The sequence below is a fragment of the Lissotriton vulgaris genome, unplaced genomic scaffold (genome assembly GCF_964263255.1).
Source record: "Lissotriton vulgaris unplaced genomic scaffold, aLisVul1.2 SCAFFOLD_768, whole genome shotgun sequence".
In the NCBI taxonomy this organism is placed as follows: Eukaryota; Metazoa; Chordata; class Amphibia; order Caudata; family Salamandridae; genus Lissotriton; species Lissotriton vulgaris.
In genome coordinates this window covers 315,314-333,690 of record NW_028246725.1, presented here as the reverse complement: position 1 = coordinate 333,690, position 18,377 = coordinate 315,314, and the positions used below count along the sequence as shown (strand labels likewise).

Genomic DNA, 18,377 nt, shown 5'->3' with positions numbered 1-18,377 from the left:
GATGTCTTCTAAGGGAATGTTACCTAAGAAAGCCATAGAGGCCCCCAACTTCCTAGTGGAGTGGGCCCTCGGTGGGATAGTGAGAGTGCGCTTAGCTTTAGCGTAGCAGATCTGAATGCACTTTACTATCCATCTAGCTATTCCTGCTTTGGAGATTGCATTTCCCTTGTGTTGTGTGGCAAAAGCAACAAAAAGTTGTTGGGTTTTGCGGAAATCTTTTGTCCTGTCCACATAATACATCAAAGCCCTTTTTACATCAAGGGTGTGGAGCATCCGCTCCGCCAGCGTCTCTGGGTTTTGGAAAAACACCGGCAATTCAATGGTTTGGTTTATGTGAAAGTGTGAGACCACTTTTGGTAAGAACTTAGGGTTAGTGCGGAGCACCACCCTGTTAGCATGTACCTGGAAGAAAGGTTCTTGGATGGTGAGCGCCTGCAGTTCGCTAACCCTCCGTAGCGATGTGATTGCTACTGTGAGAAGGTGGCCTGATATGCAGTGCTCACTATTCTAGTGAACACTATGTATCAGTCCAGCAACCCTTATTGATGATTGGTTGTAAGTCAACCTTATAGACCAGCTATCCTAGTAGCGTGGATACGAGCAGTCTAAGGCTAAAGACTCGAGAGGGCGCGTTAAGCCAGCTGTTTACCACACATATACCCCTTGAACACCAAGTGAAAAGACACCACACAAGTGTTATGAAAATAAACAGTTATTTATTTAAAGATCACAACAGCCCTGTACTCTTTATGAGGACAGGGTACTAAGCACAAACCAAAACTCTTACAAAAATACTTAAGTTAGCACAGTATATACAAATGCCCGAGGGGCACGGAAAACCATATACTCTGAAAGTGGAATGCGAAATTCCTAGCAGGTAAGTACAGTACTAATAGCTTTTGGAATCGCTAGGACTTGACTAGGGAATCGTTAGATTATGTCTAGGAGGCCTAGGGGACTCGGGTGCAGTGTGTGCACTCTCACGCGAGATGCGGGACAAAAGTCTATGGTAGCTAGGAATTAGAAAGTTAGTGTTCTCGGGCGAACCCGACCTGGTAGGGAGAAAACGAAAGTAGATTCTGACCCTTGGATAGTGAGGCTATGCTGGGGCACCGAAATGCCGAAGTTACCTAGCCCAGGGGCTGCAGCTGCATAGGTCTGAAAAGACGTCGGGAATCCTCGTAGACGGACCAGGAGCCGGAAGAAAAGATGCTGGCCGGTGACCAGTGAAGAAAGTTCAGTCGGATCCAAGCCTGGATCTTGAAGATAGATGACACCTGAAAGCAGAGGGGACCAAGTTCGAGACTACTAGCCAGTAGTCAGTGGGCACCAGGAGGGCACCGGATGGTAGCCACCTCGACTAGGTGAGTGGGTGACGCTTGACTCGAAGATCTCACGGACCAGGAGGCGTTGTCGGCGACCAGGATGGAGGATCGAGCTGTCCCACGAAGATAGAAGCTGTCGGCGTCGCTGGACCCAGGATTGGGCAACAAAGCCTTGGCAAATTCAAGCCCACGCGGTGGACCTAAAATGGCGTCTGGAGTGGACCAGGAGGGTCCGGGGTGCCTCTCTTGAAGAAGGAAGCAAGGGCCAGCCTGGAGCAACCAGACCAGCAGAAGAGTTGTCGTCGGGCGTCGTTCAGAAGGCCACAAGCCAGCCGGCTAGTAGCCAAACAACGCGGTGCACAGCAAACAGCAGAAGGGCCCCACGCCGATCGTGGAGATGCAGGGAGGCTGATCTTGGGTGCTGGAGCTGCGCAGGGTTGGGGCTTCTCGGACCCCAAAGCACTCACCAGTGGAAGACTCGGTGGGCTTGCAATAAAGATGTCGTGCAGTCTTGGCGATCGTCGGTCCCTTGAGGTCTCGTCGCACTCACGGTTCTCAGCTTGGCTGTAGAGGTGAGTAGAGGTCAGAGGTGCCAGGGAAGCCGGGTCTCGTCGAGCTGGGTCGTCGGATTCGTGATGAAGGACTTGCAGCAGACCGCAGTGTTCTTTAGGATGGTGCCTGCGGATGCAGGGTGACTACTCCTTAGCCACAAGGGAGAATCTTGAAGAAGAAATCGTGAAGTCCTTTCGAAGAAAGTGGTATCTTGATTCCAAAGATGATCTAATTTGAACAGGGGGCCCGCTCCTATCTTTATACTAAAAAAAGGGGGCTGACCCGGTGACTAGGTCCTGCCTATGGGTGGGACCAGGAGGGGGGTGGTTACACCCCTCTCCCCTGCCGGACTTCCCCAGGCCAGGGGCTGGTGTGCCCCTGGAACTGGTTCTGACTGGCCTATGCGTAGTGAGCACCGGGGTGCCACTCAGCAGTCACCTTCCTGAAAAGCCCTGCCTACCCAGGATACACAAAACCATGTCTGGGACGGTGCTAGCACCGCCCCGGACAGGAAACCCTTTGTCCAGGCCTCCCTCGCTGGAAGGACTCCCAGCAGCAGGAGGTCAGACTCGTGTCTGTGGTGGCAGCATCCATTTTGTGGAGCTGAGGCTTCAGTTAACTTTAACCGGGGTTCACAGTTACATACATGTCGTGTCCCTCTAGAAGGGTGGAATGCTAACCCCGTCGCCAGAATTGGCGAGGGGTTAGTATTCCAATTCGTATGACACCTTACTCGACATGTTTTGATAAAGCAATACCAAAGTTAGCATTTAACCGCGAGGATTATAATGCACTTAAGAGTATATGGTATGCGATATCATGGAACAGCTATTAGGACTTGGTTCCGCAAGCTGCAGACAGGCTCAGCTCATGCCAGAGCACCATCTCACACGATTCCAAGCACTCTGCCTTCAGGATTGTCAAGGCCTGCCATAGGAGTGACTGATAGGAATCTGTGTGTCCATTTTAGGGTTAGGTATAGGTATACTACACCTACAGCAAAGGGTGATTACACGACTTTGCCCCAGCTGTCATGCAGCCAGTTGTGTCAAATTTAGGAGGCCAGCCAGGGGTGGCATAATACATGCTGCAGCCCCTGGCAGCCCTGGGTACACCTATGCCCTGAGTTACAGGGTCTGATAAGGTGGCCCAGTACCAATTGGAAATGTACCTAGGGTACATGGAATCCATTTTAAAGAGAGAGCAGTAGGCCTGGGGTCCTGATTGGCAGGGTCCCAGGTCGACTATGTCCAAAACCAGCTAAAACACAGGGCAAAAAGTTGGGGGCAACCATAGTCAGGAGGTACCTTCCTACACAACCCCCCCCCAAACGAAAGGAGATAAGGCTATCCTTGCCCAGGTAAGCCTCTATTACCTAAGTGGCCATATAAGGAAGGACCAGCTCTGGCTTGGTTTCCCCCTGTGTCATGGTCCACTAGGCAACCCCTCACCCTAAGGGTATCTGAGGGTCTCCACCATAGGGAATCTCTGTTTCTGGTGTGTCTTGGGAAAGAAGAAGGCTGATGCTGGGTTGGAGTACTGAAGTGAGGCTCCTCTACCTTTGGGCTCAACTTCCTCCAATCACCATCCATCATGTGTGCCTTTCTTTCTTTAGCTGAGATGCACTGAGCTCTCAGGGTCAGCCTCTGGCTACCTAAAGCTGGAGGCTGAGTCCCTCTGTTTGGCTTACTGGAGGTACAGGTCAGGTCTGGGGTTTTTAGGCCCCATGTTTGGCTGTGCCCACCAGTGTCCAGCTGTGGGAGTTCCCTAACTACTTTTAAGGGGGATCCCTCAGGAGTCTGTTCTATTTTCACTTGGCTAGGTTTACCAGCTTCAGTGATCCTAATCTGTTGATTAAGGGGTTCTTTTGGACAGGGGGCCCTTTTGGGTCCACCACTGGCCTCCCTGACCTCCACAGCCCTGGGCTGACTGAGGCAGGGTAGAGAGGTGCAGGTTACCTGCTCCAGACTGGGTCCCACCTGGGAAGGGTCCACTGCCATCAGGGGCTCTGCCAGGCTAGGCCTGACTACCTCTGGGGCAGTTCCTTCAACAGGGGTAGAGTCAGTTCCCTGAGGAGGCTGGCTCTCACCTAGTGTCTGGGAGGGGGAAGACTCTTCTTCCTCCTCAATGCTCTCTGTTTGAGTGGAGTGATCCATTGTTTCAGGCTTCACAACCTCACTATCTGTTTGAGTAGAGGCTGAGACCATTTCAACCTTTTCAGGAGGGCACTCAGTCTGTGTTTGGGCTGTGACTGTCACAGCCCTCCTATCCTGTTCTGGAAAGTCTGTCTGAGCCTGGGCAGTGGCTACCACTGCCCTTCCAACCTTTTCAGGGAGGAATGGTGCTTGGACTGGGGCTGTATCTATTACTGCCCCACTAACCTGTCTGGATAGGCCTATCATTCTGGAGTGAGTTTCTTGCTCCACCTCAGCCCATGCTGAGAGTTCCAGGTCATTCCCCAGTAAGCAATCTACAGGTAGGTTATCTGTCACTGCCACTCTCATGGGCCCTGTGACATTACCCCAACTGAGCTTGACTACTGCCATGGGATGCCTTCTCTTCACTCCATGAATGTCTGTCACCTGATAAGTAAAACCAGGGGTCAGTTGAGCAGAGGGGACCAGATGGTCACTCACCATGGTGAGGCTGGCCCCTGTGTCTCTGAATGCCTCAACTTTCCGACCATTCACTAAAACTTCTTGTCTATACTTTCCCAAAATGTGGGGTCCAGTAGTGAAGTTGGCAAACCCCATGCCAGTCTCACAGACAAGAGTGTGGTCAGGGAACCTGGCTAGGCCATAGTCCTCCTGATTGCCCAAAGTAATGCCCACCACATTCTTGGGGGCACTCCCACCACCTGGGGGATTACCACTAGTGGTAACAGGAGGTTTAGGAGTATTACCTGGGGGTATGTTTCCCTTATTACCATTTTTAGGGCAACTGACATCACTTTTGTAATGACCCACCTGTTTACAGGTATGGCAATAAGGTTTCTTTTGTTCTGAAGGAGTGTTCTGGGACCCACCACCCTTGTTGGAGTTTTGGGGCCCTTGGGAAGTCTTCTCTGAGGATTTATCCCCACCCTTCTCTTGAGGCTTGGTTGATTCCTTTTTCTGGTCACCACCCTGGTTTTTAGGCCTAACCCTGGTTCTGACCCATTTGTCTGCCCTCTTACCCAATTCCTGTGGAGAGGTCAGATCAGAGTCTACCAGGTGCTGATGTAATAACTGGTTCTGACAATTATTTAAGATTTGCTCCCTCATAATTAGATTATACAATCCTTTAAAATCAGTAACCTTACTACCCAGTAGCCAGCCTTCAAAAGCCTTAGTGGCACAATCAACAAAGTCAGTCCAATCTTGAGACTGAGTTTTCTGGGTGTCTCTGAACAGCATCCTGTATTGTTCAGTGGTTAAACCAAACCCATCAACCAGTACATTTTTCAAGACTTGGTAATTGTTAGCATCCTCCACCCTTGTGGTGAGGAGCTTATCTCTACCTTTACCATCAAAGGAGAGCCACAAGATAGCTGCCCACTTACTTTGGGGAACACCCTGCACAGTGCAGGCTCTCTCCAAAGCAGTAATCCATTTGTGGATGTCATCCCCTTCTTTAAAGGGGGGCACTATCTTATTCAGGTGCTTTGTATCAAAACTCCTTTCCCTATTGCTAGGTTTATTGCTGCCACCAGTGGGAACTAGCCCACATAATTCTTGCTCTCTAGCAAGGGCAAGTCTCTCTTTGGCCAGGGCAAGTTCTTCCCTTTCAATCCTCAGTTTGACTGCCCTTTCTTCAGCTTCATACACTCTCCTCTTAGGGGAAGACATTCCTCTGTGAGAAGAGTTGAGAGAGCCATTGGTTCGAAAGGATCTGCTAGAGCCTCTTGATAGAGACCTAACTCGTCCATTCCCAATGTTAAGCTGACCTGAGAGTGGGCCCAGGAGTTCCCCAGTACCAAGCTCATGTCTGCTTAAGTTGGACCTGCTTAGTCTGCTGACTTCTACCTGTCCCTTATCTGCCTCATCCCCTGATAACTCATCCTCATCCTCAGCAACATCTGCCTCAAGGAGGGGATGGATATCAAAGGGACCCTGTAAGGAGGGCAAACTTCCATCTGGATTAGAAGGGTCTAGGTTACCAGCCCTACTGGCATCATAAGCCTCTAAGAGACCAATCAGAAAGGAAGTGGTGGGGTTAGACCCCTGTTTTAGTTTCCTGAGAGTACACACTTGTCTCATCTCATGGAAGCTAAGAGCAGTATATTTTGAAGGGATGACCTGTGGAGGGTCAACTGACACAAGGGGAACCTCAGTGTTTCCTCCTTTGTCCGACATACTGTTTCTAGTGTGGTGTAAGTGATGCACCTACCTACACTATGTGTTTACCTACTGATCCCTTGCTAAGAGTTGCAGCCAAGGTGTGCTAAGCCTTGAGGAGCTACAACAGCTGGTTCAGTAGAACTCAGAGTATTCTAAGCTTTAGTTATGTGTACCTAACAGTACTTATGTGATCTTTCAACAAGATATTCTTAGGATACGTGTGGTAAAACAACAGCAAGCTCAAATCCCAACCGCTGCTCACCAATGTGAGAAGGTGGCCTGATATGCAGTGCTCACTATTCTAGTGAACACTATGTATCAGTCCAGCAACCCTTATTGATGATTGGTTGTAAGTCAACCTTATAGACCAGCTATCCTAGTAGCGTGGATACGAGCAGTCTAAGGCTAAAGACTCGAGAGGGCGCGTTAAGCCAGCTGTTTACCACACATATACCCCTTGAACACCAAGTGAAAAGACACCACACAAGTGTTATGAAAATAAACAGTTATTTATTTAAAGATCACAACAGCCCTGTACTCTTTATGAGGACAGGGTACTAAGCACAAACCAAAACTCTTACAAAAATACTTAAGTTAGCACAGTATATACAAATGCCCGAGGGGCACGGAAAACCATATACTCTGAAAGTGGAATGCGAAATTCCTAGCAGGTAAGTACAGTACTAATAGCTTTTGGAATCGCTAGGACTTGACTAGGGAATCGTTAGATTATGTCTAGGAGGCCTAGGGGACTCGGGTGCAGTGTGTGCACTCTCACGCGAGATGCGGGACAAAAGTCTATGGTAGCTAGGAATTAGAAAGTTAGTGTTCTCGGGCGAACCCGACCTGGTAGGGAGAAAACGAAAGTAGATTCTGACCCTTGGATAGTGAGGCTATGCTGGGGCACCGAAATGCCGAAGTTACCTAGCCCAGGGGCTGCAGCTGCATAGGTCTGAAAAGACGTCGGGAATCCTCGTAGACGGACCAGGAGCCGGAAGAAAAGATGCTGGCCGGTGACCAGTGAAGAAAGTTCAGTCGGATCCAAGCCTGGATCTTGAAGATAGATGACACCTGAAAGCAGAGGGGACCAAGTTCGAGACTACTAGCCAGTAGTCAGTGGGCACCAGGAGGGCACCGGATGGTAGCCACCTCGACTAGGTGAGTGGGTGACGCTTGACTCGAAGATCTCACGGACCAGGAGGCGTTGTCGGCGACCAGGATGGAGGATCGAGCTGTCCCACGAAGATAGAAGCTGTCGGCGTCGCTGGACCCAGGATTGGGCAACAAAGCCTTGGCAAATTCAAGCCCACGCGGTGGACCTAAAATGGCGTCTGGAGTGGACCAGGAGGGTCCGGGGTGCCTCTCTTGAAGAAGGAAGCAAGGGCCAGCCTGGAGCAACCAGACCAGCAGAAGAGTTGTCGTCGGGCGTCGTTCAGAAGGCCACAAGCCAGCCGGCTAGTAGCCAAACAACGCGGTGCACAGCAAACAGCAGAAGGGCCCCACGCCGATCGTGGAGATGCAGGGAGGCTGATCTTGGGTGCTGGAGCTGCGCAGGGTTGGGGCTTCTCGGACCCCAAAGCACTCACCAGTGGAAGACTCGGTGGGCTTGCAATAAAGATGTCGTGCAGTCTTGGCGATCGTCGGTCCCTTGAGGTCTCGTCGCACTCACGGTTCTCAGCTTGGCTGTAGAGGTGAGTAGAGGTCAGAGGTGCCAGGGAAGCCGGGTCTCGTCGAGCTGGGTCGTCGGATTCGTGATGAAGGACTTGCAGCAGACCGCAGTGTTCTTTAGGATGGTGCCTGCGGATGCAGGGTGACTACTCCTTAGCCACAAGGGAGAATCTTGAAGAAGAAATCGTGAAGTCCTTTCGAAGAAAGTGGTATCTTGATTCCAAAGATGATCTAATTTGAACAGGGGGCCCGCTCCTATCTTTATACTAAAAAAAGGGGGCTGACCCGGTGACTAGGTCCTGCCTATGGGTGGGACCAGGAGGGGGGTGGTTACACCCCTCTCCCCTGCCGGACTTCCCCAGGCCAGGGGCTGGTGTGCCCCTGGAACTGGTTCTGACTGGCCTATGCGTAGTGAGCACCGGGGTGCCACTCAGCAGTCACCTTCCTGAAAAGCCCTGCCTACCCAGGATACACAAAACCATGTCTGGGACGGTGCTAGCACCGCCCCGGACAGGAAACCCTTTGTCCAGGCCTCCCTCGCTGGAAGGACTCCCAGCAGCAGGAGGTCAGACTCGTGTCTGTGGTGGCAGCATCCATTTTGTGGAGCTGAGGCTTCAGTTAACTTTAACCGGGGTTCACAGTTACATACATGTCGTGTCCCTCTAGAAGGGTGGAATGCTAACCCCGTCGCCAGAATTGGCGAGGGGTTAGTATTCCAATTCGTATGACACCTTACTCGACATGTTTTGATAAAGCAATACCAAAGTTAGCATTTAACCGCGAGGATTATAATGCACTTAAGAGTATATGGTATGCGATATCATGGAACAGCTATTAGGACTTGGTTCCGCAAGCTGCAGACAGGCTCAGCTCATGCCAGAGCACCATCTCACACGATTCCAAGCACTCTGCCTTCAGGATTGTCAAGGCCTGCCATAGGAGTGACTGATAGGAATCTGTGTGTCCATTTTAGGGTTAGGTATAGGTATACTACACCTACAGCAAAGGGTGATTACACGACTTTGCCCCAGCTGTCATGCAGCCAGTTGTGTCAAATTTAGGAGGCCAGCCAGGGGTGGCATAATACATGCTGCAGCCCCTGGCAGCCCTGGGTACACCTATGCCCTGAGTTACAGGGTCTGATAAGGTGGCCCAGTACCAATTGGAAATGTACCTAGGGTACATGGAATCCATTTTAAAGAGAGAGCAGTAGGCCTGGGGTCCTGATTGGCAGGGTCCCAGGTCGACTATGTCCAAAACCAGCTAAAACACAGGGCAAAAAGTTGGGGGCAACCATAGTCAGGAGGTACCTTCCTACAGCTACTAGGAACGCAACCTTCCAGGTTAAAAACTGCAGCTCACAAGAGTGTAGTGGCTCAAAGGGAGGACCCATCAGCCTTGTAAGAACCACATTGAGGTTCCATTCCGGAGCTGGTGGAGTCCTTGGTGGAATGACTCTTTTGAGTCCTTCCAGAAAAGCCTTGATAGCAGGGACCTTGAAGAGTGACAGGTGCTGCCTATTCTGGAGGTATGCTGCCATAGCCGACAGGTGAATGCGGATGGAAGAGTAAGCTAGATTACAACGATACAGGTGAAAGAGGTAGCATATGATGTTTTGAATGGAAGCGTCGAGCGGGTCAATGCTGTGCTCCACGCAGTAGACGACAAACCTCTTCCATTTAGCCGCATAACAAGCTCTAGTAGTGGGCTTTCTTGCCTCCCGAATGATGTCCATGCAATCGGGAGGAAGATTAAGGTAGCCAAACTCTAGGACTTCAGGAGCCAGATCGCCAGGTTGAGCTGTTGCGGATCTGGGTGCTGAATGTCGCCATGGCTCTGCGTCAGAAGGCTGGGAGTGAGATGAAGCCTTTGATGCGGTACCACGGAGAGTTCCAGAAACGTGGTGTACCACGGTTGGCGAGCCCACGTTGGAGCAACCAGGATGAGCGTCATCGAGTGTTGCCTGAGCTTGCGTGCCACCAGCGGTATCAGAGGTGCTGGGGGAAAAGCGTACGCAAATCTGCCTGACCAGTTCATCCACATCGCATTGCCCTGTGATTGGGGGTGTGGGAATCTGGCGGCGAAGCTTTGGCATTTTGCGTTCTCCTTTGTGGCGAACAGGTCTATCTCTGGATGACCCCACCTTTGGAAGTACGGTTGGAGTACTGATGGATGTAACTCCCACTCGTGCATCTGATGGCTGTGTCTGCTGAGCAGATCCGCCATTTGATTGTCCTTGCCTGGGAGATGTTCTGCCATGAGGAAGATGTTCCTCTGAATGGCCCACTTCCACATGCTCTGAGCCAGATGAGACAGCTGTGGAGAGTGTGTGCCTCCCTGCTTCTGGATGTAGTACATGGCCGTCATGTTGTCCGTCCGGATCAACACGACCTTGTTGCACAGATGTACTTTGAACGCCTTTAAGGCCATGAAGATTGCCATCAGTTCCAACACATTGATGTGCATCTTCCTTTGCTGAAGTGTCCATAGTCCCTGCACAGTGTAGTGGAGTACATGCGCTCCCCATCCCTGGAGAGAGGCGTCCGTTGTCAGGATGATCTGTGGGACAGGCTCTTGGAATGGTCGGCCCTTGCAAAGGTTTTGTGGATTCCACCAATGCAGAGAGTTGTATGCCCGACCGCTCACCAACACTAGGTCTGTCAGTTGCCCATGAGCCTGAGTCCACTGACGTGCTAGGCACTCCTGAAGCGGACGCATATGTAGTCTCGCGTGCGGGACAATGGAGATGCAGGAGGCCATCATGCCTATCAACTGCATGAACACCTTCGCTGGAAGCGAGTGCTGGGGTCTGAACCGTTGGATCAGCGCCTGGATACTGGCGATTCTCACTGAATTCGGCTGCGCAGTGGCTGCCAGAGTGTCGATCGTCGCGCCCAGATACTGTCGCACGTGGGCGGGCTGGAGATGGGACTTTGGGTAGTTCAGAGAGAATCCCAGATCGTGCAGGAGATGAATGGTGCGTGACACGTGGTCCACGCACTGCTGCTCCGTCTTTGCCTGAATAAGCCAGTCGTCTAGGTATGGAAAGACATGGATGTGCTGGCGACGGAGATGCGCCGCCACAGTCGCTAGGCACTTTGTAAATACTCTCGGTGCCGTGGTGACCCCGAACGGCAGGACTCTGAACTGGTAATGCTGGTCTAAGATCTTGAATCTGAGATACTTTCTGTGGGAAGGATGGAGGGGAATATGGAAATAGGCATCCTTCAGATCCAGCGTTGCTAGGAAGTCCCCCTGCTGAAGCAGGGGAAGTACCTGCTGCAATGTGAGCATATGGAAGTGCTCCGAGTTGATGTACCAGTTCAGGGGCCTGAGGTCCAGGATCGGCCTGAGTGATCCGTCCTTTTTGGGGATTAGAAAGTACAGGGAGTAAACTCCTGTTCCCCGTTCTTGCAATGGAACGAGCTCTATTGCCCCTTTTTGCAGCATGACCAGTACTTCTTGCTGCAACAAGGTCAAATGCTCGTCGGACATAGCACGGCCTCTTGGCGGTATGTCCGGTGGAATGGACGTAAGTTCTAGACAGTACCCGCACTGGATAATAGACCTCACCCACCTGTCCGTGGTGATGGACCTCCACGCCGGCAGGAACTGCTGGAGTCTCCCCCCCGACAGGTGTCGTGTGATCGGGGGGAAGTGACAAGACGTCACTGCTTGTTGGAGGTGGTGGACCTGGAGGCATTGTTTCCACGTCCCCTGCCTTTGATATTATTGCCTCTGTAGCCACCCCTGCCCTTGTTGTTGTTATACGAGGGCTGGGTGTTACCCTTGTAGTATTGCGTTGACTGGGATGCCTGGCCCCTTGAGGTGCCTCTTGAATTTGAGCGGCGAAAAGAACTCCCCCGAAACTGCTGACTTTGCAAAGCCCCCATAGACTTGGCAGTTTCGGTATCTTTCTTCATCTTTTCTAGGGAGGCATCCACCTCAGGGCCGAACAGATGGTCGGGATTCACTGTTTGACCCAAGATAGTGGTCTGTATGTCGGGTTTGAACCCAGAAATTCGAAGCCAGGCATGGCGTCTAAGTAAAACGCTAGTATTGATAGCCCTGGAGGCAGTGTCTGCCACGTCTAGGGCACATTTGATGGATGCGTTTGTTATAAGTTTACCCTCCTGAATGAGCATCTCCCCCGCCTCCTTGTATTGGTCAGGCAAGTGTTGCAGGATGGCCTCTAATGTGTCATAATGGGCCCTATCATAACGTGCAAGCAGGGCTTGAGTGTTAGAGATCCTCCATATGTTTGCTGCCTGCGCAGCAATGCGTTTGCCTGATGCCTCAAATATTTTGGATTCCTTATCTGGGGGAGGAGCATCACCAGTAGTCTGCGAATTTGCCCTTTTTCGAGCGTTGGACACCACCAGAGAGTCCAATGGCAAATGTCCCTTAATGTACGTGGGATCCGTGGGCGCCGCCTTATACTTCCTGTCGATGCGAGGGTTGACCACCCGCGCCCGGGTGGGTTCCTTGAACACCTCCTGTGCATGCTTCAGCACCCCTCTAAGCATCGGTAGTGTCTTGATTTGTTTTTCGGCTACCGAGAAGGTGTCGACCAAGAAATCGGCATCCACGGGGTCGGAGTGCAGTTCGACGTCATGGTTCGCTGCAGCTCTCTCAATCAATGCATTGAATGCCGCCGAGTCCTCCGTCGGGGACGTCTTCGCGGCGAAAAGTTGAGTGTCCTGGCCCGACTGCAGGTCGTCTGTGTCGCCTCCTGCTGTCCAGGGCACATGCTCCTCTTCCGGATCCGAGTACGCAGGATAGTTGTACTCGTCCTCTTCCTCGTCCATTTCAGGCACGGGGGAGTGTGCCGGCGAGTGTTCCGGGGCCTGTGGAGACAGAGGTTCCATCAGAGCCGAAGAGTCTCTCTTGTTCTTGAGTGGAATCCTAAAAGGTTCCAAGGCCGGCTCCGATGTAATCTTTCGCTTGAGGAGCGATAATTTTCCGGTGTTGGCGTCGATGATCACCTCACGACGTTCCTCCACCGCCAGCGGTTGGAGCCGAAGCTTCGATACCACCAATGCAGCCTTCGGCGTCAACACTTCTTGAGAGTGTCCGCTCTGCTTAGGCGCGAAAGCCTTCGGCGCCGACTTCGGAGGAAGGGTAAAACGAATGGGCGTTTGCTCCTTGGTAGACTTCGGCGTGGGCCTAGGCACTACAGTGTCCTGGCTGGGAACCACAGTGGACTGTTGGATCCGCTTTAAGGATTCTCCCACCTTCTTTGCAAGGGATGCCGAGGGCTGAACCGTCTCGAGCGACTCTTCGTCTCCGAGAGCCCGGTCGCCGATGGGCCGTTTCTTCGGAGCCGACGCCCCATGTTCTGGCGCCCCGCCGGCGTGACGCTTCTTCGAAGCCGTCTTCGGGTCCGCGACCCCTTTCGGTGCCGACGCAGCCGCGTCGGGTGCCTTTATCTTCGGCGCCGACCCCGAAGGCTTCGGGTCGGCCATTTTGGCGCGGCTCTTGTGGTCGGCCATTTTGGCGTGGCTCTTCGAGTCGGCCATTTTGGGTTTCGTGGAAGTTGACGCCTCCAGAACCTTCTTCACCAGCGCCACTTTCGGTTTCGGTTTCGCATCTGAAGGTGCGAGACCAGTCGGCTTCACTTTCGTTTTCTTGGTAGAAATGTCCGTGACCGGGCCCGGGGGCGGGGACGTAGGACTCAAAGTTAGATCTTGGGTAAGGCCCGAAGGCGATCCCTCGACCTGGGCCGTATGACGGGGAGTAACCCCGGAGTCTGGTTGGGGATGCTCTTCCTCTGAGCTATCACCCATCGTGGCACAAATCAGTTCGTCGTCCCCTACCTCACCGGAGACTTCGTCGTAGGCCTCCTCATCCGCGTCATAGGCCTCTTCCTCAGACGCGGGGCCAGAGTCCGATCCTCGTACGTCGTCTGCTTCCTTGACAGACTCCTGAAAGATGTCATCAGGCGGGGGCGCCGAGGCCGACAATTGAGCCTGGAGCCGATTAGCCCGGCGAATCTTCAGAGTTTTCTTACTCCTAAACTTGGAACACGCCATGCAGGTGTCCTCACGGTGATCCGGTGACAAGCATGTATTGCACACGGGGTGCACGTCGAGGTGCGAGTATTTAGAGTGACACAGCGGACACTTCTTGAATGGAGTCCGCTCCATAGCAAAGGTTGTAGTGTAGGCCCGTCCGCGTTGAAGGCACGTGGAAGGGTAGTAGGAGATCGGAGCTGAGAGTCAGTAAGAAACCCGAACGCAACTATACCGACGCCCAGCCTAAAGACCTTTTGGTCTCGAGTAAAAGTCGAACAACTATCGGTTCCGATAGAGGGAACCGAAAACACATCCGAACCCGATGGCGGAAAAAAACAATCTGGGGATGGAGGCGATGCCCATGCGCACTGTAGTCCAGGGGAGGAGCCACCTATCTCGTGATACTTCGAAGACTCTTCCAGGACAACAATGTGCAATCATCCGGACCCAACACTAGGTGGCGGACTATGCACAGATATGAATTCAGCAGCCCACATGCCTCGAACCCATGGATCGAGTGTTGAGGTACCAGATGGCCAAGTTATCACATGTCTGAGTTATCCGGGAGGGTGGGGGTGTGGGGAGAGAATTCCTATGGATTTTAGACCGCGAGAGAGGGTCAGGTGGGGCGGTGATGGCGTATGGAGCCTTGGCTTAAGGTACAAATAGTCCATTTGCATTCAAGATATTGCTGGTGTGTAGGGATATAGCCTGGCATACCCGTAATGACAACAATTTAGATCGGGGGTAGTACCGGGGAGTTTGGGCAGAGTGCGTGGCCCCTGGCTCCGGTCGGGCGCAGACGGGCTTGCCTTAGGCGCGCCCGCTGCGCGCGTCCGCGACTGGTAGCACATAGGAAGATATAGGCAGCAGGCTTGCCCTAATCGCGGGACTTCGCCCCCAACTGCTATCGAAGAGTTACTGCTGCCTGTGTCAGACTGCACCCTCCACAACAATCGGGATAGCCCGTGGTGGACCGGGGTGCAAGCGGCAGGACACGGCAGGAAGTGGTGTGCAAATTAGCAATCAATTATACAACACAAGGTAAAAATTACATTAAGGATAAAAACGATGTTTTTAAAAGAAGGTGGCTGGTGGAGGTTTAAAACTCAGACTCACGTCTGCTCCGATCTGTTTTCAAGCGTCATTCAAAAATAAAAACTATATTTTTTGGATATTAAAACAATTGGCCTAGAGTTCAGTTCTTGAGTGTGTGAAACCTTTTGCTGACTGAGTGTGTACAACAAATGCTTTACACTGTCCTCTGATACTGCCTTACTGCTCAACCAAGCTACCACTTTGGAGAGAGCGGTCATATCTGACTTTAACCTCTGTTATACCTCTGGGGATTGGGGACTCTATATACACTGTACCTTACTTTGGTCGAGTATATATAGAGCCACTTTCTTACATCAACCTCCTCCTGAGTTTACATCTAATATTTGTGGGATATTATATAGCCAACTGATTAAGGCCAAGGCTCTGCTGATTCGACTTCCCAAGTTAGAAGCCCTGCAGATTTCTCACCGGACTAGTTCCTTTCTGGCACGACCAAATGTATACTACCCTATCAAATTCTTAGGCAACTAACAAAGATGAGGCACCTCAGCAGTGTGCTTTATTTTAAAAGAAGGCTGTATTATTTGAAGTCAGGGGCCTTTCACTAGATGGAAGTGCATCTGCAGTCAGGCCAATCCCTCACCTCTCAAAAGCTCTGCTGAATGGGGTGCGAACTAGTTTTAGAGTCACAGATAGTGCTGCACCTGGATCTTTTTTATCCACACACTACTACAAGACTTGGAAGAAACACCAGCAAATGGTAATGCACATGCCATGAAAACAAAAGCAGATTCATCAGCATTCATAAAAAGTTATTTGTAGAAATCTAAGCCACAGCTACGTGAGCAACACACAGGCACTGTAATCTGCAATCACTGGATTTAAACTCAGAGTACATTTACCAGTGCCTACATGTCAATGTGTGCTTCCTCTCTGCTAGAATGCCTGTCAATTCTAACATTCAGCCAACATTTTGGAACCAGAAGGTACATGCAAACTAAGGACATATAAGTGGGTATTAATGTTGAGTTTTTGACTACTTTGGACTAAATTCAAAACCACTATTCGCCATCCAAGTGGACTTCAGTCCTATAAATAACATTCAAATTCTGGAAAGCATGCATTCTCTGACAAATTCCATCCTAAGCTACACAAGTCAGTTTTGTTCTGTACAGTAACTTGGAAGAACTTAGCAAACAGCCATTCTCAAGGAGGTGCATGCACACTAGGATGAGCTAGATGGGGTGAGGCAGCTTGATCAAGTAGGGAGGGTATCTGTCCAGAAAGAGTGTTGGGACTGCCAAAGCACCACCATACCTGAAGTGCTATGAATGTTGGTGTAGGAGTTATCAGAGGCACTGTAGGGCCAGGCACCAGGTGAAGGCAGCGAGGTGTTGAGGGAAGAATTAGACCCTGTTAGGAGAAAAAAAGAGCAAAAGATAAATGTAGCTTACTCTGTCCCCATCTATTCATAGCATTTAGTACTGTAAATTGACATGCTCTGCATACTCCTACCATCTAGTGTTGACAACTTGCTTTTCTTCAAAGAAGTTTTGAGTCCCAAGACCTACTGTGACTTCTCCCTTGGTCCATTAAGCACGAAACAGGAGTATAAGTGGAGAATAACGCTGAAGGTTATTGCTCTGCGCATTGTGAAAGTTAAGATGAAAAGAAGAGTAAAAACATCCATTATCCTTGGTTTCCAAGGAAAAGGGTCTCTTCCAGGGAAGCGGACACCCACAGCACTACACGCTATAAACAGATGTTCACAGGGTAACTTTCTGTTCACAGCATGTGTGGCTGTAGATGCATACAATCCGCATAGACTGTAAAGCAGTTGTGCCCCAAAGTGGTGGCTAGCAAACAGACGCAGATGTTTGAAAATAGGTTCTTGACACAGTTTGGCCAATCAAAACCTGTTGATGGACTTGGATGTCTACACAGTCATATTCTGTGAATGTGTGTAGAGTTGCCCAAGTGGAAGCTTTACAGAGTGTGCTAAAGGAAGGTTACTAAGAAACATCATGGTGGCTCCTTTTAGCACATGGAATGTGCTTTGGATCAGGCATACATTTGTGTGCATTAAACAATCCATCTCGCAATGTCAGACTTCGATGAGGCTTGGCAAAGACTACAAAGAGCCGTTTTGTTTTACGGAAGGACTTGGTCCTGTCAATGTCATACATAAACACCAATTCAACATGTGCTTAAAGCTCTTGCCGCTAGGGTCAGGGAGCAGGAATAAGATGAGCATCTCAGCAGTCTGATTAATGTGAACAAGTCACACTACCTTTGGCAGGAGGTTGGATTTGGTTTCAAGGACCACCCTGAGCACTTGATAGGAAAGGCTCTTCAATGGTTAAAGCCTGCAGCTCACTAACGCATCTGAAGAAGGTGCTTGCTATCAAGAAGACCATCCTCCAGATCAAAAACTGTCACCCCTAGCAGTAGAGTGGCTCAAAGGGTGGGCCTATGAGCTGCGAGAACGAAGAACAAGTTACTACTTGTATAACGATATATCTGTAAGAGACATTAGTTAGTGATAGATTCCTTACCTTAGAATATCCCCAGGCGTCAGACTGGATCCGGAAATTTTTGAGTAGCAGTACCCTTGCGCGTCGGTAGGCGTCGTCTGCGGCTCCGCGTCCGTCGTCGTCGTCATGGGCGAGGTGATGACTGTGTCGGAGTACTTAGACGCCGCCTCCGCGTGCTGACGTCCGTTCTTAGGCACAGCTTTTCCGCGCCAGAAACGCAGAGCTATGCTAAAAAACCAACACTGGTGCCATTGAAACTAGGGCCCTGAAAGGGGATGACCTTAACCCTAGATATCGGTTCGCAGAACGGGGAGGATGGGTGGGTCGGTAAGGAATCTATCACTAACTAATGTCTCTTACAGATATATTGTTACACAAGTAATAACTTGTGCATCTGAAAGAGACACATTAGTGATAGATTCCTTACCTTAGAATAGCTACCCCAGCAATACAAACCCCGGTGGTGGGTCTGAAAACCAATAATCACACCAGAAAGTCCTGGAGGACTGAACGGCCAAAGAAGCCATCCCTCCGGACTTGGCTGTCCAGGCAGTAGTGTCTTGCGAACGTGTGCAGCGAGGCCCATGTAGCTGCCTGACATATGTCCTGCAAGGGGACTCCTTGGCCCAGGGCAGTATTAGTCGCCATGGCCTGAGTGGAATGGGCCCTCAGCCCAGTAGGAGGTTCCTTTTTAGCCAAGGAGTAGCACGCTTGGATGCACAACACGATCCACCGAGAGATGGTCCGTTTGTAAACCACCCTTCCCTTCTTAGCGCCCACTTAACCAACAAAGAGTTCGTCATCCACCCGGAACTGGCGTGTGCGATCCAAATAGAATGAAAGCGCACGTTTTGGGTCCAGACGGTGGAGCCGCTCTTCCTCCTTTGAGGGATGCGGAGGCGGAAA

General features: G+C 51.0%; 1 protein-coding gene across 1 annotated transcript in view; it reads right to left on the bottom strand.

The window, feature by feature from the left end:
• The window catches only part of LOC147665769 (trinucleotide repeat-containing gene 6B protein-like), a gene marked incomplete at its 5' end in the record, with an annotated part of 535,565 nt that overhangs the window by 218,022 nt on the left and 299,166 nt on the right, over nt 1-18,377 (bottom strand). Inside the window, one exon of the mRNA XM_086949498.1 lies at nt 16,255-16,350. Within this exon, the coding sequence (XP_086805624.1) occupies nt 16,255-16,350 (96 nt within the window). The remainder of the gene's footprint in view (nt 1-16,254; nt 16,351-18,377) is intronic.